The 14485-nt window shown below is 36.7% G+C and overlaps 1 protein-coding gene across 4 annotated transcripts; it reads right to left on the bottom strand.

Moving 5' to 3' along the window:
* Positions 1–13: 13 nt before the first annotated feature.
* On the bottom strand, positions 14–6267 carry LOC122017082 (oligoribonuclease-like). Of its 4 annotated transcripts, none has more exons than XM_042574564.1 (8): positions 6086–6267; positions 5316–5437; positions 5061–5210; positions 4716–4792; positions 3603–3684; positions 3467–3522; positions 1758–1844; positions 14–422 (listed from the first exon to the last, which is right to left on the bottom strand). In XM_042574564.1, the coding sequence occupies exons 2-8, from the start codon at positions 5425–5427 to the stop codon at positions 309–311; spliced, it is 678 nt and encodes a 225-aa protein (XP_042430498.1). In that variant the 5' UTR covers positions 5428–5437; positions 6086–6267; the 3' UTR covers positions 14–308. The 4 variants fall into 4 exon arrangements, with proteins under 4 accessions (XP_042430498.1, XP_042430497.1, XP_042430500.1 ...); XM_042574563.1 differs by having other exon boundaries at positions 15–422; positions 6042–6266; XM_042574566.1 differs by having other exon boundaries at positions 20–422; positions 5061–5195; positions 6086–6258.
* Positions 6268–14485: the final 8218 nt, after the last annotated feature.

Below are 14485 nucleotides of genomic sequence, written 5' to 3'. Positions count from 1 at the left end.
ATAGATTTCCTACTGGTTATGATATTAATATCCTGAATTGTGCTCATTAAATAGACAAATATTTTCCTTGAACCACATGCGTATGCATTATGAATCTTGACTATTCTACCCCACGGGTTGGTGTAGTGGGTAAATGCATGGGTGTTTGCTCCCATAAATCTTGACTAGAATAAATCAGCTGCTTATTATAACATTTAGACAGAATGAGATTGAACATTATCATTGTGGCCATGAAAACCATGCTTTCAGAAGCATCTAAATTGTAAAAGGGAAAAAATATCCAAAATAATATGACCCATAAAACACAGTTAAATGGTATCTGATGCATTACCTTTTGGAAACCAACGGATGCATAAAGCCATAATGCTGCTAACATCAACTAGCACATGAGAAAACATGGCAGCCAGAGAAGGCATATACTTCTGTCAGATCACATTTTAATGATTAGACAATAAACTAATTCCTTGAGCGATAAAATGCAATGGCATTAGAAAAAAGCCAATGAGATTTCAATGATGTTACAAAGCAGCGGCAGATCTGTCTAACATACGAGTTTGTTTGATGAGGAAAGAAAACAGAACAGGAGGTTTTAAGGTTGAACACTGCCTAGGCTTCAATCAAACGAAGATGTTCCCCAAGAAAACTAGAAAAGCATAATTCCTACCCACTGTAGCACTTCCTTAAGGCCCAATTTAGCCACACCAATTTGCAAGGAGAGGAGAGCTCCAATTTCAAAGTGCTTTCCCTTGTTTAAACAAGTAAAAATCTTGAAGAGAGAAAGCAAATTCACCCTTTTGGAGCTTTTCAAACCAAAATCACGTGAGCCCAAAAATGGGTGGAGATGGATGGTCTTCATGGAAGGTATTCCCCGCAAGTGACATGGGGTGACAGGCGAGGTTGGCATTGTGTGAGGAGTGAGAGCAGGTTAGCATTGGGGAGGATGTCAGACAAGGTCAGTGAACAGGCTGCATCAGACTGTTGGATGGGCAGAGAGGGGATGCTGGGCATTAGAAAGCATGGGGATTGGAGTAGTGTCGGGCCTCGGTTGGCTTAGGGTGAGCTCAATTGATGAACATCATAAGGTAGAGAGCATCAGGTAATTTTACCTTTCCTCTCCTCTCAGTCAACTAAGATGAAGTAAACAGGATCCTAGGAATTTTTTCTCCTCCATTAGCAGGTGAACCCAACCTAAGGCAAAAAAGTGAAAATCCATCTTGCTTGACAATGTTTCAAACAAAATTAGGTAAAAAGGACTTCAGATAAAGGTTTACTAGTATGAAATCCATCAACAATAAGAAGAACAATAACATTTAAAAATAATGCAGCACTTGCAAAACACAATATGGAGTGAGAAGTGGTAGGATTGAGCATTTGTATTTGAAGCATTTTATTTATTAATGAACGTCAAATTTTGAAAAGCAAGAAAGAAGCCTTCTCATAATAAACCTTACTGGCAGTCCCACCTCCCCATGGTATCACATACATTTAAGGTTTGCCAATTGTGATAAGAAGCTACTAGAGTAAAATAAGTCAAAGAACAAAAGAAGTTTGTTAATCAAATGAAGGCCGTTTAAGTTTATTCAGATTAATAATTAATTAGAAGCATTCAGATTGGCATAGACGTTCACAATTTATTCCATATCTGTTCCTTAAAGAAAGCTTTTGCATGGCATCAGAAGTGTTGGGAGATCCAAGATATTGACAAATAAATGCTGAGTTTAATTATTCATGTAATAAAAATGAAGAGATGTTCTAACCTTCAAGAAGAGAAAATCCATATAAATAGAATTTCCAGCCAACTGTGGAGTTTGTGAACCCACATGCTTCTTCACAAAGTCTATAACCTGCAATTGGTCAATTGATCATTCAACAAAAATGCAAGAAATAGATAACATGAAATGCCCCCACTCTAAAAATTCATGCCACTCACTACGAGACCTATATATAGAGAGTAGAAAATACATGTGATGCTAGCCACTTGAGCTGCATGCATCAGCATGGAAAATTTTGCATACACATCAACCAAATAACCAGACAAATATGGTAGTCACAACTTGTACAACAGCATGTATACTGTATAATTTATTTGACAGCAAATTTAACAGCTATCAACAACAAAAATACGGAAACTATCAGTAACTCAAACACTATATGCTACTGATTGCAATCATTACATAAGATGGCATACTTTGCACTTTAGCAATTCGTGCATTTATAAAAGGTGTGATCCACGGAAATGGAAGTACTAGACTCATGTGTAGTGGATTCAGATATACATTGTTAATATGCTAGAACACTACCATCAAGCTCTAAAATATTGACCAGGTATTGATGGGAGACCAAAATGGTAAAGTTTCAGTGTCAACCTGGATATCAACTTTGTGCTCGTTTGCACCAATCAGGAAGAATAATACCCTAATGGAAAGATATTTCTGGCCTTCCAGTGTCTGGTATTGTGGCTGGCCAGAATGGTAGGTTTTGGAGTCAGACAACATATTGTGTCTGTAAAATTTGGTGTTGATCAGCACCAACCAGTAAGAAGAAGATGAAAAAGTACAAGATGGATGGTTGCCAAAATTCACATCTGATGATGTATTGTTATCCAAGAAACAAGTTCAAATGATTCATGTGCCCTTTTATGAAAAAAAAATGCACTCAAGAGTCAAGACTAGCTATTTAAACAACATTTGCAAAGAAAACTTCTGGTATGCAGAAAAAAATTGTATCAACTATAATGTTGTCAATCATTATAATCGGTAGGTTTAAAAAAGACAAAATTATAATGTAATCATGGAGGAAAAGCTAATTAGTCGGTGCATTGAAAAGTCTCAAGTAGTCAACCCCATTTAGCTACGAGAACATTCTGCTTCTTAATTTTGTTATGTTTCATTTTTGTAAAATTTTCAAACAGGATTTTCTGATGTACGAAATATTTTACAAACCTTGACAACATGTATAGTGCTGTACTACTTGACCGGTCATTAGGGATAATAAATCAATTGATGTGATCATTAACAAACTATATGAATAAATGTCCCATAAATATGTTTGATAAGGACTGGCCCAACCAGCATTATATCCTTTTTCAGTTGGATGCTATCTCTGCATCGAACAATACAAACAGTACAGAATTATACAACAAAGGATCAATGCAACTACAGGCATCAAGATATAAAGCGTGTTTAAAGAAGTTTGTTGTTTGATTCAAGCTAAACCTTGAAAGTGGAAATGGAGGTTGGTTGTTGATTTATAATGTAATCAATATGTCATAGCTTCCTAGTCCAAATATACCCAAAGGAAAATCATCCTTGAAATGTGGTAATCCCTTCCAGCACATGTTTTTTGGTATTATTCCATGTGAATTTGGTTTATAGCATTACAGTTATATGCGCCTTCATTTACTTGTTGCTGACATGAGGAAGACTACAAGCAAGTAATAGGAAAGCATTTAAAGGATTATCCATACTTGATTTTCCGCATCTGCTTCTGTTACTGTACTTTTTAACACTCTCTCTGTCAAACCTGCAGGAATAGCAAATGAACTTCCCAGTTTTTTAGAAGAAAATAGAGGAGAACAAAACTAAGGACAACAGGGCAGATACCACTTGCTGCATGATGATCACGACACCATTCTCCCATCTTGTCCAAGCACTCTTTTGGTTGTTTAATAACCAAATCTGGACCCTGAATATAGAAATGATTTAAACTGATTCAGTGTAACAGCTCATAGGCAGGGCCCATCAGTGTTCTACAAAACATATTTCCATCAAACATATTTGGTAAGAATATTACAGGTCCTTGTTCCCTAAAAGAGAAGGGGATAAAAAAAAGCATCCACAGTGGCCAGCTCAGAGATCTTTATTTGTAGGAAAATAATTGATCAATAATCTGGTAGACATAGAAAGCATCGAAGATTGTTGTCAAACTCCTCTGAGAGAGGAAGCAGAGACAAACTTATTTCATAGCGAAAATATAGATTTAGGCAACGATCCAATGGCAAATGTTGCTTGTATATACAATCACAAAGGTGACAATACAATGTCCAAATGATATTAGGAACAATAATTGTAGAAGGTTAATTGTTTACAGAAACAGTCCATTTTGTGGTTTAACATCTCGAGAAAGCCACACAAGATTCAGTTTGAATAATGAACTGAACTATAATAAAGAACATTTTCCTATACCATTACTATAGCTACTTTAATGAGTCTCTTGTGCATTCTTTAATTTATTTGGTAGGCAAACTGCCTTCTGTTTCCTCCAAAAAAAAAATGAACAGCAAGATAGTAGTTTTCAATAATAATAAGAACTATTATCCGCTCAAATAGAAAATGCTGCATATCTAAAAGATTTCCAACAATCTATAATCTGCAGAAAGATGATTCTCATTTAATATCTAACGACTCTAACCACATTGGTGCTCACACAGGCCTGCATCTACAAATTATGTATCCAAAGTAACAATATAATAATTTCATATATAGACTTGTTTCAACTTCAAGCTGTCAGAATATATGGAATCCTGTTAGAACTAATTTAATATTTCTAGTTCAAAAATGCAAACAAAGAGAACATAGAAATAGCTTTGCCTTACGAAATTTTAACAATTAGGACAAACATAGCAGAACAAAAGGGCAAATAAGAAGGTGAAATAGATGAGAAGTTACACATGGTGCATGGGTAAATAAGATGCATGAACAAACAAAAGAACTCACATCAACTGATTTGGTTAATTTACCATCTGTTATAACACATGCAATCTCCAATATCTGATCAACGTCAATATGCAAACCTGCGTAAACAAGTCATAAAAGATCAAATTCTGGATGTTTGACAAACCATGCAGTATGTAGATCACAAAAAAAAAAAAATTGCAAGCTATGATTGAGAATTGACTTCTTGTTTATATATGTTTTAAAAAGCAGGCATTAGGAGTACATATGTCCATCACTTGGTCCTGTTAATGTACATATACCAACAAGCATTGCCATATTAGACTCAATAAACTCACCAATGTCTATCCTTTCAATGTCCAGCATACCAATTCTTAAAATTCATACCTGTCATTTCCAAGTCAATCCACACAAGAGGCATTCTGTAGTCTTCTGAAGGTGATGCAAATGTTTGTTGTTCTACTTTATCATCTCTCGTGTTTGTATTTTCCCTTGGCCTTTGATTTTTAGTCTTTGTCACATCTGTTAGGAGAAGTACTGGAATTCCATCACAAAACAGATACATTCCAGAAATATATTCGAATATTGATTTCTCTAGATTTGAAGTAACTCAATTTTGATTATATATAACAAAGAAAAGACCTGATTTTTTATCCTTTTTTGCATCTTTGGCAACTGCGATAGAAATTATCTGTTCTTTATCATCTTCAGCATCCACTTCCAGAATAGAGAAAATATTTGAAAGATTGCTCATCTCAAAATCCCTAGGCAATAAAGGAAAGTATGCTTATCTGATTCAGGAAACATAGTATGGTAATGCTAGAAGCAAAATATGTGAAGAAATTCATTTGTGTTTTCGCAATTTCAACCATAAACTCACGTGGAAATTAAAAAAAAAAAAAAACTAGTTAAAGCATCTAACAAGAGCAAAAATTGTCAAAATCTGAACGGCACAATCCTACCGTCCTGAAATTAAGGTATGGGCATGCTCCAGAGATAAACCAGCAAACACAGATGTAATTCCTAATTGTATGGTAAAAAAACCTAAACAGTTATTTCGTGGAAAAAAGGCTGCCAACAAAGGGAGTTGAAGTGTATTAGAACGCCACCCGTATTCTCTACTTTGTAATCACGGAAGTTTAACGAACTTATACTACATCTTGACTACTGTCCTAGTAGCCGGACAATCTGAGATCCATAGTAGAAGAAAAAAAAGGCAGCCCTACCACAGATCAGTGGCTAAACAAACGCCCGGCAATCACGACACCGCTTATCCTATATTAAAATCACGAAAGGAAGATCACAAAAGCCTGTATCCCATATTCTAAGAGATCAACGACAAAATATTTGTCTGGCGAAAATGAATACCTAAAGCATCAAATCTCCACGGAATTAAGACCAAGTAGAAGAACCTTCAATGAAGCCGCAAAGCCCTATAAAGATCCTCTCCTGCGAGACTGAAAGATGAAGGGGAAAATGTTCCGTGCGCGAAGTAGAGAAGAGAAAGCCGCTGAGGACGCCGTCGGGTGTCGGATCTCAGAATTCGGAAAGCTGGAGCACGAGCAGGGTTCTAGTTTTTACTGCGCGTCTTTTAAAACCGAACCGAGAATCAAGTTTTTTTTTTTTCCTGAACGAATCGATTAAATTTTTTAATAACGAATCAAGCCAATCGATTTCACTGAATTAAATAAAATTTTCTAATTCAGATCTAAAAATTTAGTAAATTTGATTTCAGTTTAAAAACACAGGGTCTAAAGATTTAATTTGATAAAAAAAAAATATTAGATTATTTTATTTAATCGAATAAAAATTTTAAAAATAAAATCAAACTGAATTAATCAAATTAATAAATTTTTTTTTAAAAAAATAAATTTTTGAAAAAATTAAATAAAATTTTAAAATTCAACCGGTTCAATTTGTTTAACCAAACTTCTACTCATCCTTATTTGACGAAAAAGAGAGGTTAAGGTTGATTGAGAGAGTGTGTTAAAATTGTGCTAGAGATTTCAAATTGAGTTCTTATCTATTAAATAGAAATATACAGTACGAGTTAGGTCTGTAAGACTAAAAAAAATATCTTAAATGTTCCAAGTAAAATTTCAAAAGCATTAAACTACTACTCTTAATGCTTTTTTACAATTTAAATATTTAATAATTTCTTTTGTTATATTGATTTTTTTTTGTTACAATCCTTTGATCATTTATCTGTAGATAATTATTTAATAACTAATTAATCATTTTTAATATATAATTATTGTTAATAATTATGATCCTGTCTAATAAATGATTTTATGAATTTATAATTTTAATTTTTTTTTAATATAATAAAATCTTGAACTTGAGTCGTCTTAGTTGATCATAATGTTCGACGGTTTAGAACCACCAAACACTTTTAAATAAGAATCAATATTTGAGGCTGTGTTTATCTATCTGTGCTTATCACTATGAATCTATGATCAATATCTTACATTACTGTATTTGGTTTAGGGGAATAAGAGTGGGGAATGGGAATGACAATCATTGATTGTCATTTTTGATGTTTGGATTATAGGAATGGAAATACAAATAAGATAATGAATTCTTATAATTGGGTAATGACTCATTCTCATGTCTCCCCCTTCAATGAGTTATTACTCTATTTTCAACAATCAAAATATTCTCTTATTCCAAAAATACCCTTGACAAAAAACTAAAATTCTCCCCCTTAATATCAAATATCAAAATATATTTATTTAATCTTTCTTTCATATCACTTTTTCTCTCCTTGTTCTTTCTCATCATATTTTCTCTCTCCTCATTTTATCACCCACTTTCTCTCTCCTTAATCTCTCTCATTACATTTTCTTTTCTCTTTTTTTTTCTCATTACACTTTGTCTCTCATCACACTTAGCTTTCTCTCTCCTTAATATCTTCCATTACACTCTCTTCTCTCTTTTTTTTCTCATCACACTTTCTCTCATCATACTTTATCTCTCCTCAATCTCTCACATTACACTCTCTTTTCTCTTTCTTCTCATCACACTTTCTCTTTCATCATACTTTTTATCTCATCACACTTTCTCTCTCTTCAATCTCTCCTATCACACTCTCTCTCCTATCACACTTTCTTTATGTCCCCAGGGCGTAGCACAGCTGGAGGCGCATGGTTTCGTGGCCGAAAGGTCCAGGGTTCGATCCTCGGGGTGTCATTGCCTGGGGTTAGCGTCCCGGCTATGCGCTTTCAGCTGTGTACCTGCATTTACCTCCCTCCATATCCGTGGGACCGGCTCTAGGGGGTCGCTGATGTGGCGGTTCCACACACTCTCTCTCTCTTTTCTCAACATACTTTCTCTCTCCTCAATCTCTCTCATCACATTCGCTTTCCTATTTTTTCTCATCATACTTTCTCTCTCATCATACTTTCTCTCTCCTCAATCTCTCCCATCACACTTTCTTTCCTCATTTTTTCTCATTACACTTTCTCTTTCTTCATCATCTCTCATCATATTTTTTCTTTCCTCATATTTTCTCTCTTATCTTCTATCATCATGCTCTCTCTCATCACACTCTCTTTCCTCATTTTCTCTCATCACACTTTCTCTCTCTTTATTCTTTCCATCATAATTTCTCTCTCATCATACTTTCTCTTTCATCATTCTCTTTCATCATATTTTTCTCTCACATTCAACTTTCTCTCACATCTAATTTTTCTCTTATTTTCCTTTAAGGGTTAAAAAGAAAATTTTAATTTATTCCGATAAAAAATATTCAATTAACCAAATATTATTTTTAAGAGTAATATCCATGCTCATACCCGTTCTCATTCTACAATACTATGATTCTCATTCTGATTCCTATTCTTAGGAAAGAACCAAACACCCCCTAAATTATGTAAAGGGTCAAAAGTTGTATATTTATTAATCTTGCTAAATATCGAAAGTTGTGAGGTCTATAATATTGCTGAGGGTTAAAATTGCATGCTTTGATAATTCTGGTTAAAGTTGATAATTCTTGTTATCTCTTATTGTTTTTTATTCCACTACTTTACTATGTGAGTTTTAAACTCCTAGTTTAATTAGCTCATAAAATTTATAATACTATTTATACCCCTCTAGTATTGAGTTAAATCCTACATGTTGTACAAGTTTTGAAATAAGAGCACATCACGATAGATTTTATGGTGAAATTACCCAAGACTTAGAAGGGCATGACTCGATTTGGGTAATCGTTGATCGATTAACTAAGTCTATCCATTTTCTATCTATTCGTAAAATTAGTTCTTTGGATTACTTAGCAGAGTTATATTGCAGAGATATCACTAGACTTTATGGGATACCCTTTTACATTATTTCCAATCGAGACCCACCTTCACCTTACAATTTTGGTGTAGTTTCCAACAAGCTATGTGTATAGAACTCCATTAGTTTAATATAACATTTCACCCTTAGACAAACAGAGAGACGGAACACAACATTCAGATACTAGAGGATCTACAACAAGCATGGGTTATGGATTTCATAAGTAGTTGGGAATACCACTTACACTTAGTGGAGTTCGACTACAATAATAATAGTTACTATTTTGCTATTCAGATGATGCCCTTTGAAACTTTATATGGTAGGGTCTGTAGATCCCCTACCCTATAAGAAGAAGTTGGGGAATGACAACTCCTAGGCTGATAAGGTATTCAATGGGATACAGAATCCATGCAAATCATCCGACAAAGATTACTAAGAGCTCAAAGCCTACAAAAGAGTTATGTAAATTGCAGACGAAGACCCCTGGATTTTACAGTAGGAGATCATGTATTTCTACGTGTTTCACCCATCAAAGGAGTGAAGAGATTTGGCCTGAAAGGGAAATTTACTATATAGCCTTATTGACATGATACAATTACAATTAAAATTATGGAACCCCGCTACACTAATATAGCATAGGGAATGACCTGGACCATCTCTCACAAGTAATATAACGATAGGGTGGGTGATAGTCTCATGATTAAGTCACTATTGGTTTTGGGTTTTTTTTTAATTGTAAATGGATGATTTGTGTTGCATTCTAAGACTACTAATTGGAAAAGTAACGTGAATAATTAAAACTCTAACCTAGTTAAACTACAATTGTAAGAGAATTAAAAAAACATAGAGTAAAGGATTCCTAACCTGATCTAACCTAATTACAATTCAAATTAATGAGAAGAACTTAAAGCATTAGATGAAACAAGCATGCAAGTAATTAAATGAATTGAAATGTATAAACAAAAGTAAACAAAGCGTAAGGGGCATTAAATAAACACATGATAATAAAAACTAGACTAAACTAGAGATCAATATATTACATACTTGAATTACTAAATTATGTTAAGGGTCAAAAGTTGAATATTTATTAATCTTGCTAAATATCGAAAGTTGTGTGCTCCATAATATTATTAAGGGTTAAAATTGCATGCTTTGATAATTCTGGTTAAAGTTGATAATTCTTGTTATCTCTTATTATTTTTTATTCCATTGCTTTACTATGTGAGTTTTAAACTCCTAATTTAATTAGCTCATAAAATTTATAATACTATTTACCCCCTCTAGTATTGAGTTAAATCCTACATGTTGTACAAGTTTTGAAATAAGAACACATCATGATAGATTTTATGGTGGAATTACCCAAGACTTAGAAGGGGCATGACTCGATTTGGGTAATCGTTGATCGATTAACTAAGTCTATCCATTTTTTATCCATCCATAAAATTGGTTCTTTGGATTACCTAGCAAAGTTATATTGCTGAGATATCACTAGACTTTATGGGATACCCCTTTGCATTATTTCCAATCAAGACCCACCTTCACCTTACAATTTTGGCATAGTTTCCAACAAGCTATGGGTATAGAACTCCATTATTTCAATATAACATTTCACCCTTAGACAGATAGATAGACAGAACACACCATTCAGATACTAGAGGATCTACTACAAGCATGGGTTATGGATTTCAGAAGTAGTTGGGAAGACCACTTACACTTGGTGGAGTTCGCCTACAATAATAATAGTTATTATTCTACTATTCATATGATGTCCTTTGAAGCTTTATATGGTAGGGCCTATAGATCCCCTATCCTATAAGAAGAAGTTGGGGAATGACAACTCCTAAGCTGATAAGGTATTCAATGGGATACAGAATCCGTGCAAATCATCCAACAAAAATTACTAAGAGCTCAAAGCCTACAAAAGAGTTATGTAGATTGCAGACGAAGACCCCTGTATTTTACTATAAGAGATCATGTATTCCTACATGTTTCACCCATCAAAGAAGTGAAGAGATTTGACCTGAAAGGGAAATTGACTACAACCTTATTGGCATGATACAATTACAATTCAAATTATGGAACCCCACTACACTAATATAGCATAGGGAATGACTTGGACCATCTCTCACAAGGAATATAACGATAGGGTGATAGTCTCATGATTAAGTCACTATTAGTTTTGTTATTTTTTAATTGTAAATGGGTGGTTTGTGTTGCATTCTAAGACTACTAATTGGAAAAGTAATGTGAATAATTAAAACTCTAACCAAGTTAAACTACAATTGCAAGAGAATTAAAAAAACACAGAGTAAAGGATTCCTAACCTGATCAAGCCTAATTACAATTCAAATTAATGAGAAGAACTTACAACATTAGGCGAAACAAGCATCCAATAACTAAAGGAATTGAAATGTATAAACAAAAGTAAACAAAGCGTAAGGGGCATTAAATAAACACATGATAATAAAACTAGACTAAACAAGAGATCAATATCTTACATACTTGAATTACTAAATTGTGTTAAGGGTCAAAAGTTGTATATTTATTAATCTTGCTAAATATCGAAAGTTGTGTGCTCCATAAAATTATTAAGGGTTAAAATTGCATGCTTTGATAATTCTGGTTAAAGTTGATAATTCTTGTTATCTCTTATTGTTTTTTATTCCACTGCTTTACTATGTGAGTTTTAAACTCCTAGTTTAATTAACTCATAAAATTTATAATACTATTTACCCCCTCTAGTATTGAGTTAAATCTTACATGTTGTATAAGTTTTGAAATAAGAACACATCATGATAGATTTTATGGTGGAATTACCTAAGACTTAGAAGGGGCATGACTCGATTTGGGTAATTGTTGATCAATTAATTAAGTCTATCCATTTTTTATCCATCCTTAAAATTGGTTCTTTGGATTACCTAACAGAGTTATATTGCAGAGATATCACTAGACTTTATGGGATTCCCCTTTGCATTATTTCCAATCAAGACCCACCTTCACCTTACAATTTTGGCGTAATTTCCAACAAGCGATGGGTATAGAACTCCATTATTTCAATATAACATTTCACCCTTAGGCAGACAGATAGACGGAACACACCATTCAAATACTAGAGGATCTACTACAAGCATGGGTTATTGATCCTGTCTGGAAGCTGAGAAAACGAACCTGCCGGTGTAACGTGTCTGGAAGGTTGACCGCATCCCCATGACCCGGTTGATGATCTGTCCGGTGCGTTGACCAAGTCGTCTGAAGTCCTCCTCCGGTCAACTGTACCTGTATCCAGCGACCGGGTTCCCCCGGTCTCTGGTACCTCGGTGCTCGAGGCGAATCCCACAAATGTATGAGTAACCACATAATAGTATAGCAGAATAATTAACTAAATGCAGAAAAGGTACGAGAACGTACCCTGGCCCAGGGGGGCGCCCTCGGATGGATGGATGAGCTAGTCGTGTCGCCAATCGAGTCGTAGCGGCCCGGAACAATACATCGGCTCACAGGCCGGCACACGGCACGCAGGCCGGATAACAACCATGGTACGAAGAATGAAGTACAACGACACGATGGCCGGATCCACATCGGCTCACAAGCCGAACATAATCTTGGCGTGAAGGCCTGAATACGCAAACCTGAGCCCATCGTATGACGGCTACTTGTAGGGTGATGACGGCTGCCCGGAGGTGTCGGTGGCTGCGGCAGGAGTTGCCGGAGGTGACGGCGCTAGACGCCGGAGGCGCTGGCTGCCGCAGACGCGGGCTGCCAAAGGCACTGTGGCGCTGCGAGGAGGTGTAGCAGCGGAGATGCTGCTGTCAGCAACAAGGTAGGCTACATCCAGAGCCCTTCGCCGGCAGCAGTGGCTATGGCTGCGGGAGAGGGCAGCGGCAGTCGCTGTGGACTGCAGTGAGCGACGGAGGATGACGATGGTGGTCGCCGGAGGGCGGCGCCAGCTGGGAGCAGTGATGGCGGCTGCTGGAGATGTCGGCAGCGACATCTGTTGTCGCTGGAAGCCGTGACGACGGTATACGCCGGAAGTGGCGAAGCTGGATACCGAAGGCAGTGGTGCCGAACGCCGAAGACAGTGGCGACGGTGACAACTGCCGGGGGCGACATCAGTGATGGGAAGCGTCGGCGGCTGCTGGGTGAGATGCTGGCCGGCGCTGGAAGTTGGCGCGTGGTATGGCGAGGAAAAGAGAGAAAGTAGCGAGAGGGGCGGCCTGCGGCGGCTCCGGCGAACTGAGGCGGCTCCGACGGCAACATCTCGAGGAGAACAGAGGCTATGCCGACCACAAGAAGAGGTGAGGAGGAGAAGAGCAGTGGTCGGAGACCCGCAGCCGGCCTTGCCACCGGCGACGGCGTGTCCAGCCATACCGTCGCAGTGAGGTGAAGGAGGAGGGTGGTGACGGCGTCGCGAGGCGGAGGAAGAAGAGCGGCGGTGGGTTGCTCCAGTGGAGATGTCACAAGCGGGAGATGGAGAGGAGGAGATGGAGCGGCCTGTGGCCGGCGTTGGCGCCGGCGAGGAGCCTGAGAGGAAGGAGGTGGCTCCATTTCCTCTGGCGGCGGCAGCCTCCCTCCTGCGAGCAAGCTTCTCCCCCCCTTTACATAATCTGTGAACAGTGCTTAAAAGCACTCCAAACCCTCAATGCGCCCAAAAGACCAAAACGCCCTTATCCCTCTCCTTAATCCCTCCCTTGCCCCCACTATCTCCGGATCAGTTATGTATTTCAAAAGTAGTTGGGAATACCACTTACACTTGGTGGAGTTCGCCTACAATAATAATAGTTATTATTCTACTATTCAGACGATGTCCTTTGAAACTTTATATGGTAGGGCCTGTAGATCCCCTATCCTATAAGAAGAAGTTGGGGAATGACAACTCCTAGGCTGATAAGATATTCAATGGGATATGGAATCTGTGCAAATCATCCAACAAAGTTTACTAAGAGCTCAAAGCCTACAAAAGAGTTATGTAGATTGCAGACGAAGACCTCTGGATTTTATTGTAAGAGATCATGTATTCCTAAGTGTTTCACTCATCAAAGGAGTGAAGAGATTTGACCTAAAAGGGAAATTGACTATAACCTTATTGACATGATATAATTACAATTCAAATTATGGAACCCCACTGTCAGAGTGTATACTAAAAGTCTATCTTTTGAAAATATTTATTTTAAAATAAAGAATCACATTAGTCAAAAATGTCTGCATATATATGCTAAGTGTAGTTGTTCAATTAATTTATATTATAGATAACATGGTGTGTGGTGTCACACACAGAAGATCATGTTATTAGTTCCTTATAAATTATAAATAGTAGCTCACGACCGAGATGGAAATGAACAAACCATCAGAACAGTCATAGTGTAATTAGGTATTAGTTTATCTTGACTATATAATTACACTAGTACACTTAGAGTGTATTGAGTAGGACCATTGAGGCAGTTTCTTTTTATACTGACTAAAAAAAAAGAACAAGACCTCGGTTATTATGGAAGTGTGTGCTCTTAATCCTAATATAATGACAAGCACATATATTT

Source organism: Zingiber officinale, chromosome 8B (assembly GCF_018446385.1).
Source record: "Zingiber officinale cultivar Zhangliang chromosome 8B, Zo_v1.1, whole genome shotgun sequence".
NCBI classification, from domain to species: domain Eukaryota; kingdom Viridiplantae; phylum Streptophyta; class Magnoliopsida; order Zingiberales; family Zingiberaceae; genus Zingiber; species Zingiber officinale.
This window is presented reverse-complemented; position numbering and strand designations above follow the sequence as displayed.

What these genes read in the sequence shown, in the direction of transcription:
- LOC122017082 (XM_042574564.1), bottom strand. Translation starts at nt 5,427, where the DNA reads ATGAGCAATCTTTCAAATATTTTCTCTATTCTGGAAGTGGATGCTGAA. An exon ending in TGATCATCATGCAGCAAGTG is followed by an intron (nt 3,523 to 3,602) that starts GTATCTGCCCTG and finishes CTATTCCTGCAG; the next exon opens with GTTTGACAGAGAGAGTGTTA. An exon ending in TGGATTTTCTCTTCTTGAAG is followed by an intron (nt 423 to 1,757) that starts GTTAGAACATCT and finishes GTGATCTGACAG; the next exon opens with AAGTATATGCCTTCTCTGGC.